Here is a 27,554-nt window from a genome sequence, read left to right as displayed (position 1 = left end):
CAGTGTTATATCACCCTTTATTTTAACAATCGACCCGATCTTAAATTGACCTGATCTTAAAACCTGCTGCTAGTCTGTAGGACCTAAAGTTGGGTCACAACATGATTAAACCATTGGCACTTAATAACCAGGATGGCACAGTGGCTAAGTGGGTAGCACTGTCGCCTCACAGCAAGAAGGTCCTGGGTTCGATCCCCAGGCGGGGTGGTCCGGGTCCTTTCTGTGCAGAGTTTGCATGTTCTCCCCGTGTCTGTGTGGGTTTCCTCCAGGAGCTCCGGTTTCCTCCCACAGTCCAAAGACATGCATTTATGTTAACTGGAGAGACTGAATTGCCCTGTGTGTGTGTGCCCTGAGATGAACTGGTGCCCCGTCCAGGGTGTTACTGTGTTGAAAAGTTGGGATAGGCTCCAGAACACCAACCAGAAGTTTCAGACTTGTGGTGCAGCAAGAAACCTGCCTGGCTGTAGGAGAAAGTCCAAAATGTCATTCAGAGGCCAAAACTATTTACTGGACTTGTATGATGACCTGATACAGTCTGGGACAAAATGTGGCAATCATGAGAAGATCACTTAACAACCAAGAACAACTGGGAATGGTTGACTGGAACACACCAGAGGGAATTTGTACAGGCCTGCAGAATTTTGGGAGTCAGTTCTATAGAGTGATAAATCATACCCAGAACTGTTTATCCACATGGATCAGCGGTTTCTTTTGGCTTATGACCAAAAGAATACCGAATAGATGAAATCAAATCAAATCACTTAATTGTCACGTCACATTAACACAGGTGTGAAAGGTGAGTGAAAATACACATTAACTTACATACACTAGCACCATCTGTTCGATATATATGCAGGATATTGTTTAAAGACTATTAATGTACAGATGGGAAATGGGAATGATAAATAAGGGAAGAACGGGGAGAACATAAGATTTGGAATAATTATTATAAAGTCCAGATGTGCAGGTATTGTACAGGATATGAATTATATTTAAATTTTTAGCATTTAGCAGACACCTTTATCCAAAGCGACTTACATTACAGTTACAGTATACAGTCTGAGCAATTGAGGGTTAAGGGCCTTGCTCAAGGGCCCAACGACAGCAACCTGGCAGTGGTGGGGCTTGAACCAGTGACCCTCTGATCACTGGTCCAGTACCTTAACCACTAGGCTACAGCTGGCCTTAATTATACATGGTGTGTGTGCAGGTGTGGTGGATATAGTTCAAGTGAGTAAAGTGCAGAGTGCAGAATGGGTTGTATGGGGTGTGTATGGTGTGGATTGTCTATGGAGATCACTGTAATGATGATGATGATCCCCCCAGTCCAGCATAGAGGTGGTCAGTGATGATGTGGGACGTTTTTCTGCTGGCATCATGGATTCATGGTAATACTGAGGTATTTTAAGAAGGAATGCCTCAAAGTTATGTCCACTTTTACTGTCAAACTTGCTGGTATATATATATATATATATATACTGTATATATGTATAAAATATTCTCTGTTTTCTGAGACTTACTGTTGTACAGAGGTGTTCAAAAAAATAGCAGGGATTTTAAAAAAGTGAATAAAGCACAAAATCATTATAATAACTTTTATTTCCATAAATGCAAATGCACTGAAAATACTACACTTTCAATTCTAAATCAAAACATTAACAAAATTTAGCCAGTTTGTGTTAAACCTTTACAAAGAATTAAGAAAAATAAATATTAGGCTGTTCAAAAAAATTGCAGTGAAGCATTTTTCTTTAAAAACTCAAAAAAATTATCTATAAACTGAAAAATTTTTTTGAGGTTTCACTTTACTTTAAATTACTGAACTAATATTTAGTGGCATAACAATTGTTTCCGAGATCTGTGTTGCATGGAGTCGACCAACTTCTGGCTCCTCTGAACAGGTATCCAGTCCAGGATGATTAGACGACATTCCACAGTTCTTCTGCAAGTTCTCTCTGGGACTGAAGTCAGGGGATTGTGCTGGTCACTCTATTACCTCAATCTTGTTTGTCTGTAACCAAGATGTTTTGGGTCATTGTCATGTTGAAACACCCATTTTAAGGACATTTCTTCTTCGACATAGGGCAACATGATCTCCTCAAGTATTCTGATATATTTAAACTGATCCATGATCCCTCGTATGAGATAAACAGGCGTAACACCATGGTATGAAAAACATCCCCATGTCATCATTTTGTACCACCATGCTTTACTGTCTTCACAGTGAACTTTGGCTTGAATTCAGTGCTCGAGGGTCGTCTGACATACTGTCTACGGCCACTAGACCCAAAAAGAACAATTTTGCTTTCATCAGTCCACAAAATGTTAAATCATTTCTCTTTGGGCCAGTCAAAGAGTGGGCCAGTGTTCCTTGGCAAATGTTAACCCATTCAGGAAACGTCTTTTTCTTAACAACGGGACTTTGCAAGGAGTTCTTGCTGGTAAATTGGCTTCACTTAATCATCTTCTGTACTCACTGGTAACTTCAGATGTTCCTTGATCTTTCTGGAGGTGATCACTGGCTGAGTATTTGCCATTCTGGCTATTCTTCGATCCATTTGAACAGTAGTTCCACGCTTCCTTCTGCATCTTTCAGGTTTTGGTTGTCACTTCAAGGCATTTGAGATCATTTTAGCTGAGCAGGCTATAATTTGCTGCACTTCTTTGTATGTTTTTTCCCTCTACAATCAACTTTTTAATCAAAGTACGCTGTTCATCAGAACAATGTCTGGAACAACCCATTTTACCCAGTATTTCAGAAGGAAATGCGCTATGACCAACCTGTGCAACATTTGCCCCCCTCCTACCTTAAATAAGGGCCAAAATTGACACCTGTTCTTCTGCAGAATGAACGACTTCACCAATTGAACTCCTCACTGCTATTATTTTGAACAAGCCCCTTTCAATCAATGCTTCGATTACTCAGAATGAGTGGGATGCATGTCCTAATTGTTAGGTTTGTTTTGTTTTCATTACTCTACTACACTTTCAGGTAAATTTTTTGCAGTGATTTATCAGGTTAATGATGTTGGACTGCTATTTTTTTGAACACCACTGTATATGTTCATATAACCATAATACATTTTAAGGTTAGGAGAACTGAATATATATCTTTTCACTTGGAAAAAAATGAAGGTAAAAAGAAGACAGCCAGCAACAAGATGGATGTGTACAATGAACAAGCCATTAATAAAAGCTACCCAAACAAATGACAGTATGTCCTGGAAAAAATAATAATAATATTTTATTTGGCAATGCTTTTAAATCCACACATTTGTTTGCATTTATAAAAATGGAAGTGATTTTATTTGTACAAACTTTACAATTTCAGTGCAAATTCAAGGTGAAAGCATCAGAAACCAAACAAATCTTTCTGTATTAAATTATTAAATACTATCAGACCTATTTAAACCCAAAATCAGTCAAAGCACCTTGTAAGATGTCTCAATATTTACAACCCAAAATGTTCCATTAAAGCTAAAAAATAAGCAGGTATCAGGGGGGTGACGTTACTTCGCCTGAACAACAAAGTTATCAAACTGCGCCAGTTCAAATGAGTTTGTGCCTATAGCCGCCCATCCGTTCTTAGGCCCCAGAACCACGGCGTCCTTCCAAAGCACGTAGCCGTTGAGTTCTCCAGATGCAAAATACCCCTGAAATACAGAGGAATGAAGTGAGACAAAGTTAGTCACGATTAACAAACATGAGCTGCGTTTTACTAAAGGTGGACAAAAATGTGTACCAGGACTAAAATCTAACATTTTCTGTTTAAACCGAGAGAACCGAACCTTAGGTATAATCACAGCATTAGTAATTTATTTATTTATTAGGATTTTTTTTTTTTTCCTTTTTTCTCCCCCTTTAGCGCATCCAATTGTTCAATTAGCATCGAACCCTGCCCTGACCCAGGAGATCGAAGCTAACCCATATCCCCTCTGAAACACGAGCAGCAGCCAGATGCATCTTTGCCACCCACACATTGATGAGTTTTGGCGCCACCTAGCGTTGCATGCGGAGAGACACACCCTAAGGGCACCCTCCCTCATCTCTTGTGCAGGCGCCTCTAATCAGCCGGCAGAGAACGTAATCGCATTCTGACAGAGAGAGACCCACATCCGGTTCTTTGTTAGCAACTGTTGTGGCTGAAACACGTGAATTTATTGTGTGTCCAAATACTTCAGCACATTCATAGACTGCAAAAACTCTCTAGTTGGGATCTTGGTGAATCCGGACCCGATTTTTAAATGAGAATCTATTCAACAAACCTGAACAGAAAGAGTCAAAGTGTGCCAGGCATGAGCTCTGGTGCCAGACAGCCCCTCAGCCAGGACGGTCTCCCCACCTTTTGGATAAAAAATTAAGAATAAAGAAATAAAATTAGGTCAAATTATTCAGTGTATTTTAAAACTACAGCCAGTTTTATTATGACTTTATGCAACAAACTAAATGTGATCTGTATTTATTATTCCTGCTGAGTCGTTTTAATGAGATTCACACCTTGTGATGAAAATATTTCTAGGTTTAATTCAAACCTTTTATAATTTAAACAGGTGGTTTTGTTTGTTTGTTTGTTTATTCGGATTTTAAGGTGATGTTTGGGAGGCACGGTAGCTAGGTGGGTAGTACTGTCGCCTCACAGCAAGAAGGTCATGGGTTCGATCCCCAGGTGGGACACTCCGGGTCCCTTCTGTGTGGAGTTTGCATGTTCTCCCTGTGCCCATGTGGGTTTCCTCCGGGTGCTCCGGTTTCCTCCCACAGTCCAAAGACGTGCAAGTGAGGTGAATTGGAGACACTAAATTGTCCATGACTGTGTTTGATATAACCTTGGGAACTGATGAATCTTGTGTGTAATGAGTAACTACCGTTCCTGTCATGAATGTAACCAAAGTGTAAAACATGACGTTAAAATACTAATAAACAAACAAAGGTGATGTTTCAAATTTGGTTCCATTTATGACAATACAGGTAGTTCATATATATCGATATTGTACTTGTAGGTGTAAACTGAAGCTTCCGGAGGACACCCAGACACAGGGAGAACGTGCAAACTTCACACAGAAGAGACCAGGGAATCGAACCCAGTGCCTTCTCACCGTCAGGGAAGAGTGCTGGGCAGACCGTTTTAAATAAGCTTGCTATCCTGCGTCTCAGCCAGCAGAGGTCACCAGAGTGAACTAAGCAATTTCTTGTATCCAAACTAGAATTATGAACAAAGGAAAAACGCTTTTAAATATGTTTTAAATATGTTGTACTGTGGTACATCATGTCCACCAAACATAATTAACCCGCCTGAGAAAATACGGATGTAAAACTCCTCTAAAAAATGTGGATTCTGCTTTAAATGACATCTTTATAAGTTAAACAACGCTGCAAAGGATCAAGAACAATAAATGATGTGATATTTTAGAGTAGCAGGATATTTGGTAATACTACCATGTCACAATTATTTAGCCCCTACATGCATACATGTACTTTGTGGGTATACAATTACTGATTGTAGCCCATCTCTTGCTCTGTACACTGTTATCCTTGTACCACATTTATCAATCAAAAGATACACCGATAGGAAAGTCACTGACCAGATGATATCTGGGTGGTGGATCATTCTCAGCACTGCAATGACACGGTGTTGTGCTGGTATGAGTGTATCAGGTACAGCAGTGTTGTTGGGATTTTTAAATATGGTTTAATCCTACTGGTCTCTTTATTAGAAACACATTTACATTTTCGGCCTTTAGCAGACGCTTTTATCCAAAGCGACTAACAGTATACTGTCTAAGCAATTGAGGGTTGAGGGCCTTGATCAATGGCCCAACAGTGGCAACCTGGCAGTAGCTTGAACCAGCAACCTTTGGATTACTAGTCCAGTACCTTAACCACAAGGCTACAACTGTCCCAAACACATACTGTTAGAACTGGGGACTAGAGACTAGAGCTGTTTTATTTGATCTTAATCCTCTACACTGTTATAAGTGGACACTTATTTATTTATTCATTAATTATTAATCCTAACATAGTCGTGGTTTTATCTACAGTTCATCTACAGTTTTATTTTATTTTATTTTAAAATACTGACTGAGATCGTTGGTGACTTTGTACGTCCCGTCGGCGAACACCCAGAAGAAAATCCCCCTGGCACTCCTGACCGATCCTCCTCCTTTATCCACTCTGACAGCCACGAACACCCCGCCGGTACGTTCCTCCTCCATGTACACATCACACGACACGCTCACATTCTCCCTGTAACAAGGACACGGCGCCATTTATGTCAAGCACAGTAGAAAAACTTTCAGCCGCTAAATATGAGCGAATACGAGGGTTCTTCAAAAAGTTTCCTCACCTTTTTAAACTCAAAAACAAACCACATCACTTTTCTACATGTTCACATTCAGATGCATTTTTCCAGCGTCGTACCAACGTTTTAATGCCATCAGCACAAAATGCTTTTGGTTAAGCGTGTAGCCACTGATGCGCCGCTGCTTTCACATTATCATCACATGAGAATCTTCTTCCCCTTAAAGCTTCTTTGAGCGTCCAAAAAGGTGGAAATCAGATGGAGCTAAATCCGGACTATAAGCGTCTCTCAGTTTTTTTTTTATATTTTATTATTTTTACCCCTTTTTCTTCCACTTTAGCACATCCAATTTCTACCCGTCAATCATCCTCTCATTAACGCTGATCTCTGCTCCTGATTGGAGAGGACGAGGCCACCCCATGCCCCCTCCGACACGTGCACAGCAATCGAACATCTTATCACCTACACTTGACAAGTGCAGTTGCGGTACAGCGCTGTGCACGGAGGGCCACACCCTCTACCGCACTCCTTTCCCATCTCCGTGCAGGCGCCACCAACCAGCCAGCAAAGGTCGTAATCGCACTAGTCTGAGAGAGAGTCCGCATCCGGCTTAATCCCGCCCCTATCTGAACAACAGGCCAATCGTTGTTCATGTAGCCGCTCAGCCTCAGCCGGCAAGGCAGAGCCGAGATTCGATACGATGTATTCGAGATCCCAGCTCTGGTGAACAGTGTGTGTGTGAAGAAACTTTCTGAAGATCCCTCGCAGATATACTCTGCATTTTAAAATAAATAAAGTCATGTGCATGATTTTTGCTCACTTGATTAATTCATTGTTTTTATTTTATTTATGCATTTTCTTCCCTACTCCCCTAGTCTTCTGCTTCTGTGGACCCTGATTGTGTCTAAGAAGGGTCTATTCGCCTGACACACGCTCCCTTCGACAGAGATTTGAACACGCAAGTTCCGCTGCGGCACACAAGTGCCTGATATGGATCAGTTTAAAAAAGGTATAATTTATAATTTATAATATAAAACTGGACTACAGTTACAAATCACTGTCACTGGTGTTGGCAGTGAAGTTCAGTGCATGTAGTGATGAAGATAAGGGTGTACAAAGTGTGTACAACATAACGTTAAAATTCTAATAAAATAAATAAACAAAAGGGTTTAAAAATCAGTTTTGGATTTTCAATCAACTTTCGAAAAACTGTGTCATTGTTTTGCATCATTATTAAACAGCATTTTTACCAATCAAGCTGATTAAATGTAGCTTGATGGGTAAAAAATAGCAGTTATTATCTATTCAAAATCAAATTCACAGCACAAAGTGTGAAAAAAGTCAAGAAGTCTGTAAGTCTTTGTTCTATTTTTGCATCTTTCCCCATTTTCCCCCCAATATCAGTCGCCTTTTGCTTCTTCTACTGCTGCTGATCTCCACTCCTGACTGAGGAGGGTCACACCAACACACGCTCCCTCCAACGTGTGTGGTCCGTGGAGATCCGCATCACGTACGAAAAGTCATGCACTAATCTCCATTATCCCCTGGCTCTGTGAAGGCGGCATGCACCAGCCAATCAGACAAATCCTGACGGCACTACGACCCTTCGGACAGGCCAATCATCGTCCGTATAGGCGCCCAGCCTGCCAGTAGCAAAGCTGAGATTTGAACTCACATGTTTCAGACATCAGCTCTGGTGGACTAACATGTTGTATTGCTCTGCCACCTGACCTGAGCACCTAGATACTTTCTTAGTACGATATATTTTTTTGAAATAGAATTTTTTATCAAATCCCAAGACTAAATGCCATGACAAAGTATCCCTCAGAAGTGTATGTAAACTTTTGGCCTCCGCTCTATGATTGGAGAAAATAATCTGGCTTGAACATAAACAGGATGTTTTAAGAAAATGGAAAATAAAAGGAATAAAAGACTCTGATACACACCAGTTATAATCCCCAATCACGCTGATGGTTTGATCAGCATCTGCTACCCAGGTGACCGGGCGCTGAGTGAGCACCTGACGCAGCGTGTGAGCATGAGCGCCGCCGCTCGTCAGGTTCACGAAGTACTCGAACACCCCCGTCTGATCAGCGAAATAAGGAGCCTCCGAGAAGTTGGGGGATTCTTCAAAAAAAAAAAAAATACAGTCATGAAAGTCTTCTTTTTTAATGCACCCCCCCAAATGTTCCTCCCAATTTAGTCATATCTAACTACTCAATCATATTTCATTTCTACTGCTGCAGACCTCCACTCCACACCACTGACCGAGAAGTGCCATAACTAACATACACCACCTCCGACACGTGTGCAGTACCAACCGCTTCTTTTCAACCCTGTGAAGCAGGTTCCTTTGGAGATCCATATCACACACGGAGAGTCATGTACTGATCATTTATTATTCCCCGTCTTTGTACGAGCAAAAAATTATCGATCAGCCAGCAGAGGTCATAATTGCAGCAGTTATAAGGAATCCCTACGGCTTACCCTCTTTCAGACCAGCCAATTATTGTCCGTGTAAGCGCCCGTAGAGCTAGAGATTCAAACCTACGAGCTTGAGATGTCAGCACCGGTGAGCTAGCGTGTTTTTGTGCCACCCAAGCGTCCTTTTCTTTTTCCATGCAAGAAGCCTAAAACGTTCATTCATTTTGCACAAACATTTGTAGGAAAAATCCAAAACAAACTGGACCAATTACGTATCAGGCTTAACCCCCTATAAATCAACATAGTGATTTGATTTGATTTACTTTATTGTCCCACTAGGGGAAATTTTACTTGGGCCACCACGGGCTACATATCGTATATACAAACATACAACAACATACTATACAATGCAAACATCGAACATCAAACAACACACATTAAAATACATTGAAATACCTCCACTACTCTGCTCACCTATTGGAATTAAGAATAGTAATAGAAATTGGTACAAAAGAGTTTTTAAACCTATTAAATCTACACAATGGCATTCTGAATCTTCTTACCGAGGGGAGAAGTCGGTATTCTGAGAACATAACATGATCAGGGTCAGAAGTAATATTCCCTGCCAGCCTCAGCACAGACCGCTCATAGACTGCACCCAGTGAGGAGTACTGATTGCCCCCAATAATTTTCCAGGCATTTTTGACAACACTAGCTAACTTATTCGTTAGTTGGGTTGAAAGGCCACCAAACCAGACAGAAATACAGTAACTTGCAATGCTCTCTAATATGGTCTTATAAAACAGAGTCATAATCCTTTGGTCCACTCCAAAGCTACGAAGTCTCCTCAGAAAGTACAGTCTCTGTTGCAGTCTGGCACAGAGATACTCTACATGGGTTAGCCATCCAAGTGAACTGTCAATATAAACCCCCAGATACTTGTAAGAAGACACCTGAGATATAGAGTTGTTATAAATAACCACTGGACTGTGGTCACCAATTCTTTTGTGATCAAAGACAATCTCTTATGTCTTCTTAATATTAAATTTGAGGAAATTAATGTCACAACATTCCACAAATCTCTGTACCTCAGCAAAGCAGTCATTAACACTGTCATTCTTCTGCATTAAACTTAGAATGGCAGTGTCATCTGAGAACTTAAACAAAAAATTGTAGTGTTTAGTGGTTTAGTGGCCTAAACTAATAAGTCCATGGGGGTGTTTGGGTGGCGCAGCGGTCCAACATGCTAGCCCACCAACAGATATCCATGTTTGAATCTTGGTAATGTTATTGGCCTGGTCAGGTACTTAACAGACAAAATTGGGCATGTCTAAGGGAGGGAAGGCCTAATGGGAAATAACACCCTTGACTGGCACTGGAACATGCAATAAGGAACACAAAGCCTGGCCTTCCTTTACCGTCAGAGGCAGCCAAATACTGTTCTTCATAACCAACTGTAAAGAAAAATCCAGAAAAACCTGGACCAATATAGTACAGCCGTATTTGTATCAAAATCGACATTGCTAATGCTTTGTTTTCATTGCAAAACCAAACCCGGGGCAAGCAGCAGACCGACTGTGGAGGGCTACAGGTGTTTTGTATCCTACTATACTTCTTGTGCCAGCTTCTCAACCAGACAGTAGGAGTCACTATTGCCGTGTCATGGCGCTGACTTCCAATTCCGCCCTTACTTACAACGTAGCAAGTTAAACAGTACTATCTGCAATGGTGTGCTACTAAACTGGACCGATGCACCAACTGATGACATAAATACAGTTGGAAAGGCTTATTACTACAAAAAGCTTGCATAAGATACTTACTGACATCAAAATCATCTTTATATATTTTAGGGAAGGGAGCAGAGGGAGGAGGTTCAGTGTGATTCCCTTTATGTCCGGTCGTTATGGTGGTTATGGTGTAGACTTCATCCAGGTCGAGGTTCAAGCTAAAGGAGCCGTTTGAGACCTGTCAGAAAATTCCACGTTTTAATGTACGATTTATACTGAAAAATACTGAGACGATATAAATATTTGTGAAAAAAATCATAAGAAATTACAACAAATGTGAAATTCACATTCACATTAGATTAATGCACTGTATGGACAAAAGTATTGCCCCTTCTAATTTTGTATTCATGTGTTTCAGCCACAATAATTGCAGGTCATTTATATAAAGGAAATAATATTATTCCAATTTTGCAGCAACAATTTAGGGAAGGCAAGTTCTATAAGTTCTATAAAGACATGAAGAAAAGCTCAGTTTAAAGAAACTCCAGTGTCCTGCACAAAGCCCTGACATCAGCACCCCTGAACGAGTCTGGAATGAATTGGAACATCAACTGAGACTTGATTAATATTTACATATACATATACATTTTTGGCATTTAGCAGACGCTTTAATCCAAAACGACTTACAGTCTAAGCACTTGAGGGCTGAGGGCCATGCTCAAGGGCCGAACAGTGGCAACCTGGCAGTGGTGGGGTTTGAACCAGTGACCTTCTGCTTAGTAGTGCTGTACCTTAACAAAATTATTATATTTTCTATTTATTTATTTACATGAATGGCTTACAATTATGACTGAATTCAAGCACTAGCAGACACTTTTATCCAAAGTAACTTACAGTACTGTGACAGTATATTGTCTTAGCAATTGAGGGTTAAGGGTCTTGCTCAAGGGTCCAACAGTGACAACCTGGCAGTGGTGAAGCTTAAACCAGCGACCTTTCAATTACTAGTCCATAACGCTAGACTACAACTGTGATTGTGTGATTGTGATCATAATAGAAGTAATTTACCAGCTATTTTTTGGCATTAACGTACCGTACCTTTATTGCTTTGAGCTGTTGGAACAGGACTGACTTATTCATCTTGAAATCAAGCTTTGAGTGCCACACTTGCAGCTCACTGATGGAAGCCTGTAGCAAAGGAGGACATTCAGTGTAAAAAAGACGTGTCTTTATCCTCCTGCTATTAAATGATTCTGGATCTCAGTTATACTCACGAACGATCCTTTCAGAGAAAACGTAGCCGTCTGCGCTGTGACGTTATAGGGCAGCAAAGGGGGTCGGATACACTCAGAGTGATCGTGAGTCTGAAGAAGAAGCAAAGTGTTTGAGGCGAGTCCGAAATGCCGCACTGTTGCTGAACTAAAAGGAAAATCTTACCATGGTCTCTACTACGATGGTTAGATTTCCGTTCTGGTCGGTCAGAGCTACGTAACTCCCACCGTGTTTCAGGTGTCCAACAGTCTGCAGGTACTTCCACCCGGGCTGAGTGAACTGTGTGGTGTGCGCTAGAAAATAATTCACGTTCTGTTAACATCGGCGTACTTGCTGTTTAGATTGTTTCAGATTGCCTTTTAATTGTAGAGTAAAGTACCAGAGATCCAAATGGGCGACTCCACGACATAATGTCCGCTCCACGGCTCCTGAGCGGTCATCAGCCCATCTCTTCCGAACGGAAGATCCTGATAGTAACTGGCCACCAGGTTCCAGGAAATCGTGCTAAAACACACAAACAGTTTTAACATCATTACTTACAAATCTGTTTGTTCTAGACTGTAGAATCCACATGAACATTTAATTTCTGCAATTAATGCTTATAGTATTTATTTAAGGTTTCAATGTCATTTCATTTTCATGTTTACCGTCCTGGTCAGGGACGCTGTAGGTACAGTTTCCCAGGAATCACTGGGTGCAATGCAGTAAGACACACCGGACGGGACACCAAACATCATTAGGCAAGCATCACTGTTATGAACTGAATCTGGGCTGCTACAGGAAGCCAGTGTAAAAAAAAAGCAGCAGTGGGGTGATGGTGTGGCAGCAGTGGGGTGATGTGGCAACAGTGAAGTGATGGTGTGGCAGCAGTGAAGTGATAGTGTGGCAGCAGTGAAGTGATAGTGTAGCAGCAGTGGGGTGATAATGTGGCAACAGTGAAGTGATGCTGTGGCAGCAGTGAAGTGATAGTGTGGCAGCAGTGGGGTGATAATGTGGCAACAGTGGGGTGATGATGTGGCAGCAGTGGGGTGATGATGTGGAAGAAGTGGGGTGATGATGTGGAAGAAGTGGGGTGATGATGTGGAAGAAGTGGGGTGATGGTGTTGCAGCAGTGGGGTGATATGGCAGTAGTTGGGTGATGGTGTGGATGCAGTGGGGTGATGGTGTGGCAGCAGTGAGATGATGGTGTGGAAGAAGTGGGGTGATATGGCAGTAGTGGGGTGATATGGCAGTAGTTGGGTGATGGTGTGGATGCAGTGGGGTGATATGGCAGTAGTTGGGTGATGATGTGGCAGCAGTGGGGTGATATGGCAGCAGTGAGATGATGGTGTGGAAGAAGTGGGGTGATGATGTGGCAGCAGTGGGGTGATGTGGCAGCAGTGAGATGATGGTGTGGAAGAAGTGGGGTGATATGGCAGTAGTGGGGTGACAGTGTGGCAGTAGGAAGATGGTGTGGCAGCAGTGGGGTGATGATGTGGCAGCAGTGGGTGATGATGTGGCAGCATTAGGGAGATTATGTGGCAGCAGTGAAGTGATGCTGTGGCAGCATTAGGGAGATTATGTGGCAGCAGTGGAGTGATGCTGTGGCAGCATTAGGGAGATAATGTGTAAACACAGGACATCAGACTCACGCTGACATCTTTCCATTGACGTAGTTCTGGTTGAGGATTCGTGCCCAGCAGCCTCCTCCTACATCATCGTTAAAGGAGCTGTAATCTTCAGAAGCCCACAGCTGCTTGTCCAGGAGCAGAGCTGCAGGAACCGTGGTGGTTCCTGGGTAATGAGCACTGAAAAACAGATCTGCATTGTTACATTCTGTTTTACACATATAGAACTGTATCACATATGGATCCTGTACAAGCCAAAAAGTAAGAAAAATGACTTCCGGGCCAATTGTATAAGGAGTGTGTAAACAAAAATGCTAAACAACTCGGATGATTAATGGCTCATCTGAGGGAGGAAGAGCCGTAGGGATTCCTTGTAACTGCTGTAATTATGACTAATAATCTAAAGTTGTGATACTTGCTTCATAGGCATGTGTGCACCCAAAAAAAAGAAAACAACAAAAAATATATTCTCGAGTGTGTGCGTCGTACCCCAACACATCCACTACATCTCTGAGCTCACGGTCCAGGTGAACGAAAAGAGTTATGGGCTCCCACAGGTTATCACTGGCAATGATTTTAACCCTCTCCAAACCGCTCTTATCCAGAGTATAGCGCAGGATCTGGTAACACACAGCACAGGAGAGCAGACAGCATTTTAAATCATTACTCAAAATAAATATAGATAAACTGTATGACCAAAAGCATGTAGACGCCTGGAAATCTGATATATACGGTATTTTATTTCATTTACTCACCAAAACTGTATTAAAGCTACGGAACAGTGCACTACTTGATTTGTATTTACTGCTGTGTACTGCTGCAGGCCTCCAATCCTGACCAATAAGGGCCGTAAATAACAGTAACCAAATGCTTCTCATGTGCAGAAGGCAGGTTTATATAATGATAAGTATCACACATGGAGAGTCATGCATCGATCAGCCAGCAGAGGTCGTAATTGCAGCAGCTATGAGGAATTCCTGCAGTCCTCCCTCCCTCAGACAAGGCCAATCATTGCAGCAGTGTAGCAAAGCTAGGATTCAATCACTAACGTGTGCATTGTTTACACAACACAGGTAAATGTTTTTGGTGTTTTTATGGCCGTGTCCCAAAACCACATCCTGTGTTTACATTTACAGCATTAGCAGATGCTTTTATCCAAAGCAACTTACAGTACTGTGACAGTATACTGTCTAAGCTGGCAGAAGTGGGGTTTGAACCAGCAACCTTTGGATTACTAGTCCAGTACCTTAACCACTAGGCCACAACTGTTCCGTAGTGTTACACGTGTGTAAGTACAGTATGGTATTATTTAATACTGTGTGTGTGTGTGTGTGTGTGTGTGAAAGAGAGAGATTTGAAACACAGCCGTTTTCAGTCGTCATTATTACTTTGAGCTGAACCCTCAGTTAGAAAACGACTATTTGGATTTAATCCATCACATACTGTACATGTGCAGGTAAATGTCATATTTAAGTGTGTTTGCTGTGACTTAACATACACCGATTAGGCATAACATTATGACCACCTTCTTAATATTGTGTTGTTCTCCCTTTTGCTGCCCCATACACAACAAACTGTGCTGCTCTGTGTATTCTGACACATTTCTATCAGAACCAGCATTAAATTCTTCAGCAGTTTGAGCTACAGTAGCTCGTCTGTTGGATCGGACCACACGGGCCAGCCTTCGCTCCCCACGTAAATCTATGAGTCTTGGCCGCCCATGACCCCGTCTCTGGTATACCACTGTTCCTTCCTTGGACCACTTTTGATAGATACTGACCACTGCAGACCGGGAACACCCCACAAGAGCTGCAGTTTTGGAGATGCTCTGACCCAGTCGTCTAGCCATCACAATTTGGTCCTCGTCAGACTCACTCAGATCCTCACGCTCGTCCATTTTTCCTGCTTCTAACATCAACTTAGAGGATAAAATGTTCACTTGCTGCCTAATATATCCCACCCAGATAATCAGTGTTATTCACTTCACCTGTCAGTGGTCATAATGTTATGCCTAATCTGTGTATTTTTCATTTAAAAATCACTAAAACGTGCAATATGATCAGGGTGTCCAAACTTTACATGAAACTGTGGATCTCTTACTATTGAAATAAACAGCTTACCTTTATATACTTGCTAGTAAAACTCCTTTCATTCCAAATCTGTGTAAAAAGAACAAAACTGTTGACAATAACACTAATACAACAATAAATTACCATTCCAAAATATTACTACAGTGGTACCTACCAATGGTAACTCAAAATCTTTGAAACTCAATGCCTTTTGTCAAGAAATGTGTAACCTTAAACTCAACGTGTGTGCGACTGCTTCTTTGTTCAGCGCTCGGCTTGATCGATGCGGTAAAACGTCATCAAAGTGTGAATATGAGATAAATCTGCATTAGTGTGGAATAAGCGTCAGATCCAGTGTTACAGCTCCACATGTATCTGTGTTTATCTGGATTTTCCTCCCTGTTTCACTTTTAAACTTGTGTTACAGCTCCAGCTTCTGAGAAATGGTGAGAATCAGAATCAGCTTCTCCCAGAGTCTAAAACGCTTCTGGTTGAAAATAAAGCTTAACGTGGTTTAATGTAGTAAAAGAAGGAGACAGGAGCACTAAACTTCTCTTCATTATTACTGCTCATAAGTTCCTCCACTAATCACATTCCTCACTCGCCGTTTTACTACAATAAGTCACGTTAAGTTTTGTGCACCGCCACCACACTTCATAGGAAATAACAGCACAGCAGCGCAAATTGGTTCTGTCACTTCTCATGTGAATGCGTCGGTACTGAACGGAATACAGTATTCCAAGATCAAGCATCTCCACGATTAAGAAGCATAAGGAAACAATAAAGAAGTAAAACTAAAGTGCAGCTTTTATTGTATTATTATATGTATGCAGATGTTATTTATATTATATTTGTGTTATTTTCAATGTATAAGTGTCAAAAACAACCTTATTATTTTACATTAGTCAAAAATATATGCAGTTCCACCAGAGCATGGACGCATTAACAGGTTTCTCAAACATCCTTATGGGAAAAAATACCTTGAAACTCAACGTCTTTAAAACTCAATGCCACTCCCAGAACCAACTGACGTAGAGTTTCAACATACCAGTGTACTTATAAATATGATAAATGGTTATTATTTTTATTATGACAGCATTATTATTACCCCCACATAATCGATGTCCAGGTTGTGATGTTGCTTAGCTCCGATGATCCAGGACACAACATAATACGCCGTAACATCAGGGAAGTCATAGGGCCAGTTTTCACCTTGACCCACCCATCCAGGAAACGCCCAAGGCAAAGCTGCAAATAATTAATAACAACATTTAGTTTAACTACATTTAAACATCTGTTTGACTTTAATCTACTGGGACATCAAGCTAACTTTAGGATTAGGTCAGGACTAAGGGGACAGCATCCTACTCAAAAACACCCAAAAGGAAACACAGACATGATGAGAACATCTAAACTCCACACAGAAAGAACCTGGACCATTCCACCCGGGAATCGAACCCAGGACCTTCTCACTATGAGGCAACAGGGCTACACATCGCCGCATGATAACATGGCTGTGGACTAGTGATCAGAGGGTTGTTGGTTCAAGCCCCACCCCACCACTATTGGGCCCCCAAGCAAGGCTATTAACTCTCTGGACTTCAGGGGTGCTGAACCATGGACTCTGATATGCGGAAAAAGTATTTTCATTGTTCCATCTGCCCTAGATTATTATTAATCATAATTTATGCACTTCAAATGGTTTATTACATTTACATTTTCAGCATTTAGCAGAAACTTTTATCCAAAGCGACTAACAGTACTGTGACAATATACTGTCTAAGCAATTAAAGGTTAAGGGCCTTGCTCAAGGGCCCAACAGTGGCAACCTGGCAGTGGTGAGGCTTAAACCAGCGACCTTTCAATTACTAGTCCAGTATCTTAACCGCTAGGCTACAACTGCCTTATTCACACACTATGTAGCACATGTGATGTAGTTGGTTGGATGCAGCCAGGAACAATTATGACTAAACACAAGTAGAAACTGAGGGCCTTGCTCAGGGGCCCAAAAGAGGCAACGGTGCAATGTCTGGGATTAATCTGGCAACCTTTTGATTACTAGTCCATTAGGGCAGCAGGGTGGCTCAGTGGGTAGCACTGCCGCCTCACAGCAAGAAGGTCCTGGGTTCGATCCCCAGGTGGGGAGGTCCTGGTCCTTTCTTTGTGGAGTTGGCATGTTCTCTCCATGTCTGCAAGGGTTTCCTCCCACAGTCCAAAGACGCGTTAGTGAGGTGAACTGGAGATACAAAATTGTCCATGACTGTGTTTAATATTAAACTTGAACTGAATCTGTGTAAGCAGTAACTACCTGCCCTGTCATGAATGTAACCAAAATGAAATACAATAAATAAATTACTAGTCCATTAACTTAAACACTGAGGACATTACATGTTATAATAATATAATTATTATTATGAGGACAGTGTTGTAACATAAAAGTGAACACTGGAATACTGGATCTACACTTATGGACACACAAACCTTTACGGTCACATTTGTAATCAAGAATCGAAGTCTAACCCACCTACAAGTGTGATGTTTGGGTTCCTTTTCTTGGCCTCTTTCATCAACCACCACTCGTACCCCCTGAAATAATTCTCATCGTTGGGGTAGTGCATGTGAGACGGTTCGGTACCATCTGGAGAAGAAATAGCAACACATCTTCCTCAGAAATTCATGTGCAGAATTGTAATCCGTAATTTACAATGTTCGCAAACGCACCTGTTGTTTGAGCGTCGCCTCCGATTTCAACCTTCAGGATTTGTAAAGAAGCTCCGAAATTTGGCTAAACAGGTAAAAATTATAAAAACAGTCATCATGACATTTGTGACGTGTTTCAGCATCTTTTTTTAGAGGCTGATACTGGCATTCACGAACTGGCCACTTTATTAGGAACGTGTACATCAATCAGCCAATCATGTAACAGCAGATCAGTGCATAAAAGCATAATGAAATCAGAAATTATCACAACTAACAAGTAGGACTGGGCGATTTTCACAATTAATTCGGTTAATTTGCATGAACGTTTTCAACCGATGTTAGAAATGTGACAATCGCGATTGTTTACATACTTTATCTTTTTATTAAAATACTAACATGTCACGAGGCAGAAACTGACAAACTGACTGACTGTGCTAGTCACGTGACAGTCCGCGGGAGCATGGGAATTGTAGTCTATATTGTTAGAAGCAGAACTTGCCCCCTCCATCCACCCCCCAGAGTCACAAGAGGACAAAATCAAAGCTGAGCAGAGTGATTACTTGATGCCCGCCCCCCCAGCCTAGATACTGATACAGACTCACTTCACAGGCTCGTGTTCCTTTTAAGAAACCTGTAAAGAACTTTTTGTAGTTTTTTTTACTTTTCCTAATGTAAGGAGGTTCTGCTGCACAATATTTAAAGTAAGGGTTGTTTGTGAGCTATTCTTATAAAGGATATAGCTAATTAAGATTTCTATTTTGTTTTAATTATTGTTATATCGTTATCGTTATCAAGTTTGAGTCTCTTGAAATTATAATTATCGGTGGTGCTGTTACTATTTTCACTTCTGCAGACTTTTAAATTAAAATGCAAAAAAAAAAAAAAAAAAAGGAATTTGAGTCTTTTTTCAATTGCATTATACAAGAACAAAAAAATCGAAATCGTAATCGACAATCGGTAATAATATTAAAATAATCGATTAATAATTTTTTTGCAAAATCGCCCAGCCCTACCAACAAGCTGGACTGGACTGGACCTGACAGAAATTGCTGGACACAGATTGAGGCAGATGGACGACAAAAGCAAGGAAATGGGCTTTTACTTCATTCAGTGGGCACAGGGAAACACTGACTGGTCTGATGCATTCCGAGTCCTGCTACAACATGCAGGTATTGGGTTAGAATTGGGTGTAAAAACAAGAATCTATGGCACCAACCTGCTTCATGCCAACAGTTCAACTGCTGGTGGTTTTGTAATGGGGTCTGAAATGTTTTACTTGGTACACCTTGCCACCCCTTACTTCCAAACAAGCATTTTAAATGCCATAGCCTATCAGAGCATTACTGCTGACTATGTGTATCTTTTGACCACATTATATGGGCACAGTTTTCCACCTAATAATGAAGACTTCCAGCTTAGTAGTGCACCATGTCCCAAAGCACAAGGCATTTTAAACTGGGTCCATGAACATGACAGTGAGTTCAGTGGACTTCAGCTGCCTCCCTGGTCATCAGATCTGAATCCAACCGAGCAGTTTTGAGATGTGGTTTAACACAGATTCACAGCACAATTACATAATAAAACCTGAAGCTTGGACGTGAATCCTAAAGGAGTTTTATCAACACAATGTGGATTTCTTTCCATGCTACAAAGAAAGAAGGAAAATGTGGTCCTATGTTATATGGTGTTCCTTATAGTGTGACCACTGAGGGTGTTTTGCTTTGAATTTTACCTTAAAGAGGTAATCCAGAATCTGGCTCCTGTAGGGTTCAGCATAGCTGACTAGCAGGCGAGATGTTGCCTAAAAACAATATGAACAGAAATATTTACTAATAACTTAGCTTAATATCTAAACAAACAATAATTTAAAGCAAACAAGTTTGTCCTACATAAAATTTTATTTTTTTGCAGACACGAAATTTAAATTTGGATTCATACAAAAAAGGGGAAAAAGTTGTTTAACTAAAGCATAGAATACCTTGTATTTGTAGATGAAAATTGTACAAAAATAGAAGGGGAGCAAATAATCAGCTACTTTTAAAAGCTATTAACAAGCTTCTGGTACAACATTGATGATCTTTGAACGCTCTATAACTTAGAATAGAGTTTTACTAAATCTTTGGTTTTCTGGCTCATATTCTTTAGATGTAGCCATTCCAAAACTGATGGAACACACAACTACATCCAAGAATAAACCTCCTGTTTGTTTGTTTATTTATTAGGATTTTAACGTCATGTTTTACACTTTGGTTACATTCATGACAGGACCGGTAGTTACTCATTACACAAGATTCATCAGTTCCCAAGGTTATATCAAACACAGTCATGGACAATTTAGTGTCTCCAATTCACCTCACTGGCATGTGGGAGGAAACCGGAGCACCCGGAGGAAACCCGCGTGGGCACTGGGAGAACATGCAAACCACACAGAAAGGACCCGGACCGACAGTGCTACCCACTTAGCCACCATGTCGCCCTGAATGACCATGTCGTCCTGATGGTACAGTACGGTGGCTACTGGATGGGAGAGTCTATGTCAATAGTTGTCCAGACTTAAATCTGTAGATGGTTTTAAGGACAGTTGTACAATTTGCATATTTCTGTAATAATAGGCAGGTTTGTAGTTTAGGTATTTAAATACTACAACTTTTTCTTGTCACTTTAATGCTGTAAGACAAAATATGTAAATAAAGCTGGAAAAAAGATTTCTAAATAGCTTTCATAAACTTAATATTTTAAAGTAGTATGATTTACTACACAATAAACATATACACAAAGAAGAATAATTCAGTCACAGTAATAAAGACAGATGTAGAAATTATTAAACCTAAATTCTTTGTGGCATGTGAACATTTGCTGAGATTTTGAAGCATGTTGAAATGAGGGCACTCAGATGTTGCTGCAGATGTATCAGCCACTAATTCATGTCTTGAATCTCTCATTATACGACATACCATGATTTCTCTATTCAAGTCAGATCTACCATCTGTGCACTGCAGCTTTAGACAACAGTTATTTATTTATTAGGATTTTAATGTCATGTTTTACAAGTTTAATGTTAAACACATTCATGGACATTTCTGTATCTTCAATTCACTTCACCTGCACGTCTTTGTACTGTGGAAGGAAACCGGTGCTCCCGGAGGAAACCCACATAGAAAGGACCCCGGACCGCTCAACCTGGGAATCAAACCCAGGACCTTTTTGCTGTGAGGCGACAGTCCTACCCACCGAGCCACCGTGCCGCCCTTTCGGACTGCAATTCTTGACTACCACAAGTGGAGCCTGATGTGGTCTCCTGCTGTTGCAGCTTAACTGCCTCTGCTTATTATGGTTGTTATTAGGGATGTAACAATACACTCTAATGATGCAATTAAATCCGATTTTTTAAACTGAAATGAAAGACAAATTATGACAAAGTTTCCTTTTATTATTTCTCTTAAAAAAATAAAATAAAATATTGTATTTGTGCTTATCTTTTATTTATCTAAATAATGAATTCCCTTTTATTTCTCAGGTAGGTACAAACAATGCAAAACAATTTTAAATTAAGCCCAATTTGGCTGAAAAACCCCGAATCGGGCAACCAGGCGTATAGCGCCAGTGACGTTAACTAGGCGAGGTGTAAATCGCCAGTGCCCTCTGCTGTTTAAAGAGAATATCGATTCATTTTACATGCCAAATCGATTTGAATCGTGGAATTTTTAAATCGGTTATTTAATGTAGCTGTCCTGTCAGCCCATACCAGTCTGACCATTCTCCTCTCTCACAAATAAAGCATTTCCACCAGCAGAACTGCCACTTACTGGATGTTTTTTGCACCATTGCTTGTAAACACTAGATATTTCAATGCATGAAAGTCCCAGAGGATGAACAGTTTCTGAGAAACTCAAACGAGCTAATCTGGCACCACAGTCATGTCATGGTCAAAGTGACTTATACTTATATTCCATCATCCCCCATATGAACTGTGAATGAAGTGCTGAACTTGTTTACATCTGATTTGCACACACAGCAGTTTTGTTTCATTGTGTTCCCCAGATACATCCACATTGTGTTTAAAAGTAGGAATACATTATTAATCAGTGTATCTTTGTTATGGAATCATTTGCATTAATTTAACAGGTCGACTTTAAGCAAAAGTGTCTATAATAAAGAAACATCTGCAGTGAAATAGAAAGTGCACCTGTACTGTACAGATGCAAACTAGTTTCGTTTAGTTCTTAATAACTTACCCCTCCACCACTCAACCCACCGATACCATCAAACCTCCGTACCAGTCCTCCACTATCATCTATAAAATAATCTCCTCCTGAACAGCTGAATGTACAAACTAAAATGAATAAAAACACACCGACAGTTTCCCTGGTCATTCTGTCATCTCACCATTACAAACAAATCACCTGATCCACATGCTGCTTCCGCAAAGGGCTGCAGTGGATACAGGCTGTGTTCCAAACGTGTTTCGATCACTACTCCCTACAGACTACATAACAAATTATAGCTTTAGCAAATAACCTATGTACATCAATTAAATAATTTTGAATTGTGTATTGTATTATTTCTTAGGTGAACATATATGATGTCTAAAACGCGATCAATTGTCTTCTAAACTCTTCAATCTAGTGCACTATGTAGTAAATATGGTTTGATTTAAGACGCAGCAACAGTCCACTCTTCGCTATTGGATAAATAATAAAAACAAGCAGAAACTGTGTCCAAATGAAGTTCTTAAATTGTATTACACACACATTCAAAGTATTATTAGCGATCCATGATAGATGTATTAGTTACTGTGTGTTTTAAAACCCCAACAAGAGCAATAATTAACGTTTTAATAGTGGGTTATTTTCTGTTTACGTTTGCACAAACAGCCGAAAACTACAGTTCCCATAAACACCCGCTTTGTAGTTTTACCAGAGTTAGTGTGTTGCTAATGTTTGTTAACTGGCTAAATAGTCGAACTTAACAGGAAAAACATTGCATATTAAGTAATAATAATGCTGATATTAAAGACTTATAGTGTATACTACATACATCTAAAGTGTATACTGCATACTAAACACTCCCCAATTATCTATTATTATTATTACTACTCCACATTATTATTATTATTATTCCACAGTTAATCTTACATCTTCAGCATTTATCAGACGCTTTTATCCAAAGCGAATTACACAGTGAGTGGAACACGATGAGCAATTGAGGGTTAAGGGCCTTGCTCAGGGACCCAACAGTGGCAACTTGGTGGTGGCGGGGCTTGAACCGGCAACCTTCTGTTTACTAGTCCAGTACCTTAACCACTGAGCTATCACTGGCCCTCATCATGAAACCTTAAAGGCCCTTTAGTTTTATTTAGTTTATTATGATTTTAATATCATGTTTTACACATATTTAGTTACATTCACGACAGGACAGGTAGTTACTACTACACAAGATTCATCAGTTCAAGTTTTTAATGTTGAACACAGTCATGAACTCTATGGTATCTCCAGTTCACCTCACTTGCACGTGGACTGTGGGAGGAAACCGGAGCTCCCGGAGGAAACCCACACAGACGCGGGAGAACATGCAGACTCCACACAGAAAGGACCCAGACCGCTTCACCTAGGAATCGAACCCAGGACCTCCTTGCTGTGAGGTGACAGTGCTACCCCAGCTAACAGGGAACGTTACCACAACTTTCACTAATGTTATATAAAGTTCTCCTAATGTTATGAGCAAACGTTCTCACAATAACGTTAATAGAACGTTCTATAAACGCTACGTGACCTTGATAAATATTCTGTTCAATGTGTAACGTTATATGAACGTTCTTTTAACGTCTTTTGTTTAAACAAAAATTTAAAGGAGTATGTGTGTGATATTCTTTAGATGCCTTAAAATAAATTTAACATTTATTGCAGAAGCATAATCTCACATGGAAAATTGTAGGAAAATGTAACCCTTAACTCAAGGGTTAAAATCACCTGTTCCACAATTATTGGCACCCCTAACAATTCCTAGAAAATAAATGTAATTGAAGCATTTCTGTCATTTCTACTGTAATTCATAAAGTTGATCACAGTATCTAGGAATCTTTAATTAGTAATTCATCACTTCCTGTTTCCCTGGGGTATACATATGACTTGACACAGAGGCCTATGTCTCTTATCCACTCTTTAACATGGGAAAGACAAGAGAACACACCATTCAAGTAAGGCAGATGTGTGTCGACCTTCATAAGTCAGGCAATGGCTACAAGAAAATAGCCACTCGCCTACACCTGCCCATATATACAGTCAGAGGAATCATTAAGAAGTTTAAAACAACTGGAACAGTGGCAAACAAGCCTGGACGAGGACGCAAGTTTATCTTGCCACCACGCAAAGTGAAGAGGATGGTAAGAGAAGTAAAAAGTTCTCCAGAGCTCACTGTTAGAGAATTGCATCAAAGAGTAGCATGGTCACAAAGTCTCCATAACAACCATCAGGCGCCATCTACATGCCAACAAGCTGTTTGGGAGGCATGCACGGAAAAAGCCTTTTCTCACTTACAAGCATAAACGTAAACGTCTGGAGTTCGCTAAGCGGTACTGGGACTTCAACTGGGACCGTGTGCTTTGGTCAGATGAGACCAAGATAGAGCTTTTTGTCAACAAACACTCTAAGTGGGTCTGGCGTAACACACAAGATGAGTATGCGGAAAAGCACCTCATGCCCACTGTGAAGTATGGGGGAGGATCGGTGATGCTGTGGGCCTGTTTCTCTTCCAAAGGCCCCGGGAACCTTGTTAGGGTGCATGGCATGGCAACTCTTTGAAATACCAGGACATTTTAAATCAAAATCTGGTGGCCTCTGCCCGAAAGCTGAAGATGGGTCGTCTTTCAGCAAGATAATGACCCTAAACATGTGGCCAAATCTACACAAAAATGGTTCATTAGACACAAAATCAAGCTTCTCCCATGGCCATCTCAGTCCCCAGACCTCAACCCAATTGAAAACCTTTGGGGTGAGCTTTTACCATTTATTACACAGTAAAAAACAGATTTTTATTCATGACTTCAATAGCATTTAAATTATTCAGCATATTAATAACTTCAATAGCTTTTTAAATATGCATCAAATTGCTCCAAAACAAGTTGTATTTTATCAAGTGTAACCCACATTACATACTACAACTCTTATACTGACACTTTTACCCTTTATTACATAATAAAAAAGGGATTTTTATTCATAACTTTAATAGCTTTTAAAACATTGATCAAATTACTCCAAATTAAGTTATGTTTTATTAAGTAAAATCCACATTATATACTACAACTCTTATACTGACACTTTTACCCTTTATTACATAATAATAAAACTGATTTTTATTCATAACTTTAATAGCTTTTAAAACATTGATCAAATTACTCCAAATCAAGTTGTATTTTATCAAGTGTAACCCACATTACATACAACAACTCATATACTGACACTTTTAACCTTTATTACATAATAAAAAACGGATTTTTATTCATAACTTTAATAGCATTTAAAGTATTTAGCATATAAATAACTTCAATAGCAATAAAAGTATTCAGCATATTAATAACTTCAATAACTTTTAAAATATTTAAGAAATTGCTCTAAAACAAGTTGTATTTTATCAAGTGTAACCCACATTACATACTACAACTCTTATACTGACACTTTTATTACATAATAAAAAACTGATTTTTATTCATAACTTTAATAGCATTTAAAATATTCATCAAATTGCTCCAAAACAAGTTGTATTTTATCAAGTGTAACCTACATACAATTAATTGCCTAGTTGGATTATTTAAAATACAAAAACAGAAACAATATTTACAAAAAAAAAAACTATATTTAAATAAATATTAAAACATCCACAACACTAGTATGATTTCCTTACTTAATTTTGTTTAATCAAGCTGGCTGTTTAATTATTTTATGGCATATTAAATACTGCCATGTACCTCATGAAATAATGCTATTTCATGATTTTCACTGTAAAATCACACATACGAGTAATTCAACCATTAAAAAAGAGCCACAGACACCTCTTGCACAATAAAGACTTAAATTAAATTAAAGAAGCTTCAAGGAAGCTTTGTATTTTAGCTGCCCATAATGACTTGGTTACAGTGTAAAATGTTTTATATGTACTGATAAATATGCAGAAATACTTAAAAAACCTCTTTGTTTACTTTGCAGGTGGAGAATGCGGAGACGCCCTGAATTACTACCTAACTTTATTTGTTTTTTCCCCCATTTTCCATTTATTCATTTACATTAGAATTTATGTATATTTTTTCCATTTTCCATTGATTAATTTAAATTAATATAATAAATACAATAATAAATAAATAAATAAATAAATACAAGATATTCTAACTGTTTTTTTCTCAGTTTATAATGGATAGAAAAATTGAGGGATTGTTCTTTTTTCATTTTTTGTTCATTCAATTGATTTTGATTGATGATGATAAAACATGTTTTAAAAAAAATATGTTTGCATTGATTTTGCCTCCGTTTATGTCAGTATTATCACATGAATTGTTTGAATTAGACCATCATAGCAAATGTTATCAGAGTGATTCCGATATTTTTTTTAATGAATGTAATGTCTGAGGGGGTTGGGGGGGTTGGGGGGGGGGGTCAAGACTGTAGTATATTAGAATTGTATTTGGTGATATATACAGTAACTGTAAGTTAGTCTACGGTTAGAAGGTGGCAGTAAATACTTAGTAAATGACTATATAAGATAATGAGGGTAGAATTACTAAGTGAATGCACATGTAACGGGTTGGAAGCATGAATGCGTGTGTGTGTGTGTGTGTGTGTGTGTGTGTGTGTTGAGAATAAATGGAGTTAAACGGATTCTCTCTCTCTGCCTGCAATCGCCTTCATCCAATATATCACAGAGACAGAGGGATTAACATTGTATTGGATTAACATTATTTGTAGTTATGTTAAAAGTATGTTAAAGTAACATTTCAAACATTTAAAAATGTTTTGGTATGTTCTTTAACTTGTATTAAATGTCTTGAGAATATTAAGAAAACTGACAAAAAACTGACAAAATAACGTTGAAGGAACGTTCTAATAAAACATTCATACAACCAAAATGGAACGTTAAGGGAACGTTCAGAGGACCTTATTTTAAATGTTCTTAGAACATTTCAAGACAACGTTCCCAGAACGTTGAATTATGGTTGCAAATGAGGTTTAGGTAACGTTCTATGAATGTTACCTAAATAACCAATGCAGCGTTCCCACGACCAAAATGGAACGTTTGGGGAACGTTCTCAGAACGTAATTTTGTTAGCTGGGACAGTAATGGACAATTTTGTATCTCCAGTTCACCTCACTTGCATGTCTTTGGACTGTGGGAGGAAACCGGAGCTCCCGGAGGAAACCCACACAGAAAGGACCCGGACCGCCCCACCTGGGAATCGAACCCAGGACCTCCT

The 27,554-nt window shown here is 39.7% G+C and overlaps 1 protein-coding gene across 1 annotated transcript; it reads right to left on the bottom strand.

Annotated features, from left to right (window-relative positions):
- Positions 1-3,256: 3,256 nt before the first annotated feature.
- On the bottom strand, positions 3,257-22,422 carry galcb (galactosylceramidase b). The gene is made up of 17 exons (XM_063007171.1): positions 22,330-22,422; positions 19,827-19,895; positions 18,116-18,179; positions 17,919-18,032; positions 16,503-16,642; positions 15,446-15,484; positions 13,815-13,945; positions 13,350-13,505; positions 12,098-12,222; positions 11,884-12,011; positions 11,721-11,810; positions 11,545-11,634; positions 10,540-10,684; positions 8,242-8,422; positions 6,077-6,240; positions 4,266-4,342; positions 3,257-3,653 (listed from the first exon to the last, which is right to left on the bottom strand). The coding sequence occupies exons 4-17, from the start codon at positions 18,010-18,012 to the stop codon at positions 3,510-3,512; spliced, it is 1,704 nt and encodes a 567-aa protein (XP_062863241.1). The 5' UTR covers positions 18,013-18,032; positions 18,116-18,179; positions 19,827-19,895; positions 22,330-22,422; the 3' UTR covers positions 3,257-3,509.
- Between the last annotated feature and the right edge of the window lie 5,132 nt (positions 22,423-27,554).

This window comes from Trichomycterus rosablanca, chromosome 13, assembly GCF_030014385.1.
Source record: "Trichomycterus rosablanca isolate fTriRos1 chromosome 13, fTriRos1.hap1, whole genome shotgun sequence".
Taxonomy (NCBI): Eukaryota; Metazoa; Chordata; class Actinopteri; order Siluriformes; family Trichomycteridae; genus Trichomycterus; species Trichomycterus rosablanca.
The sequence above is the reverse complement of the archived record's forward strand: the minus strand, read 5'-3'. Positions and strand labels throughout refer to the sequence as shown.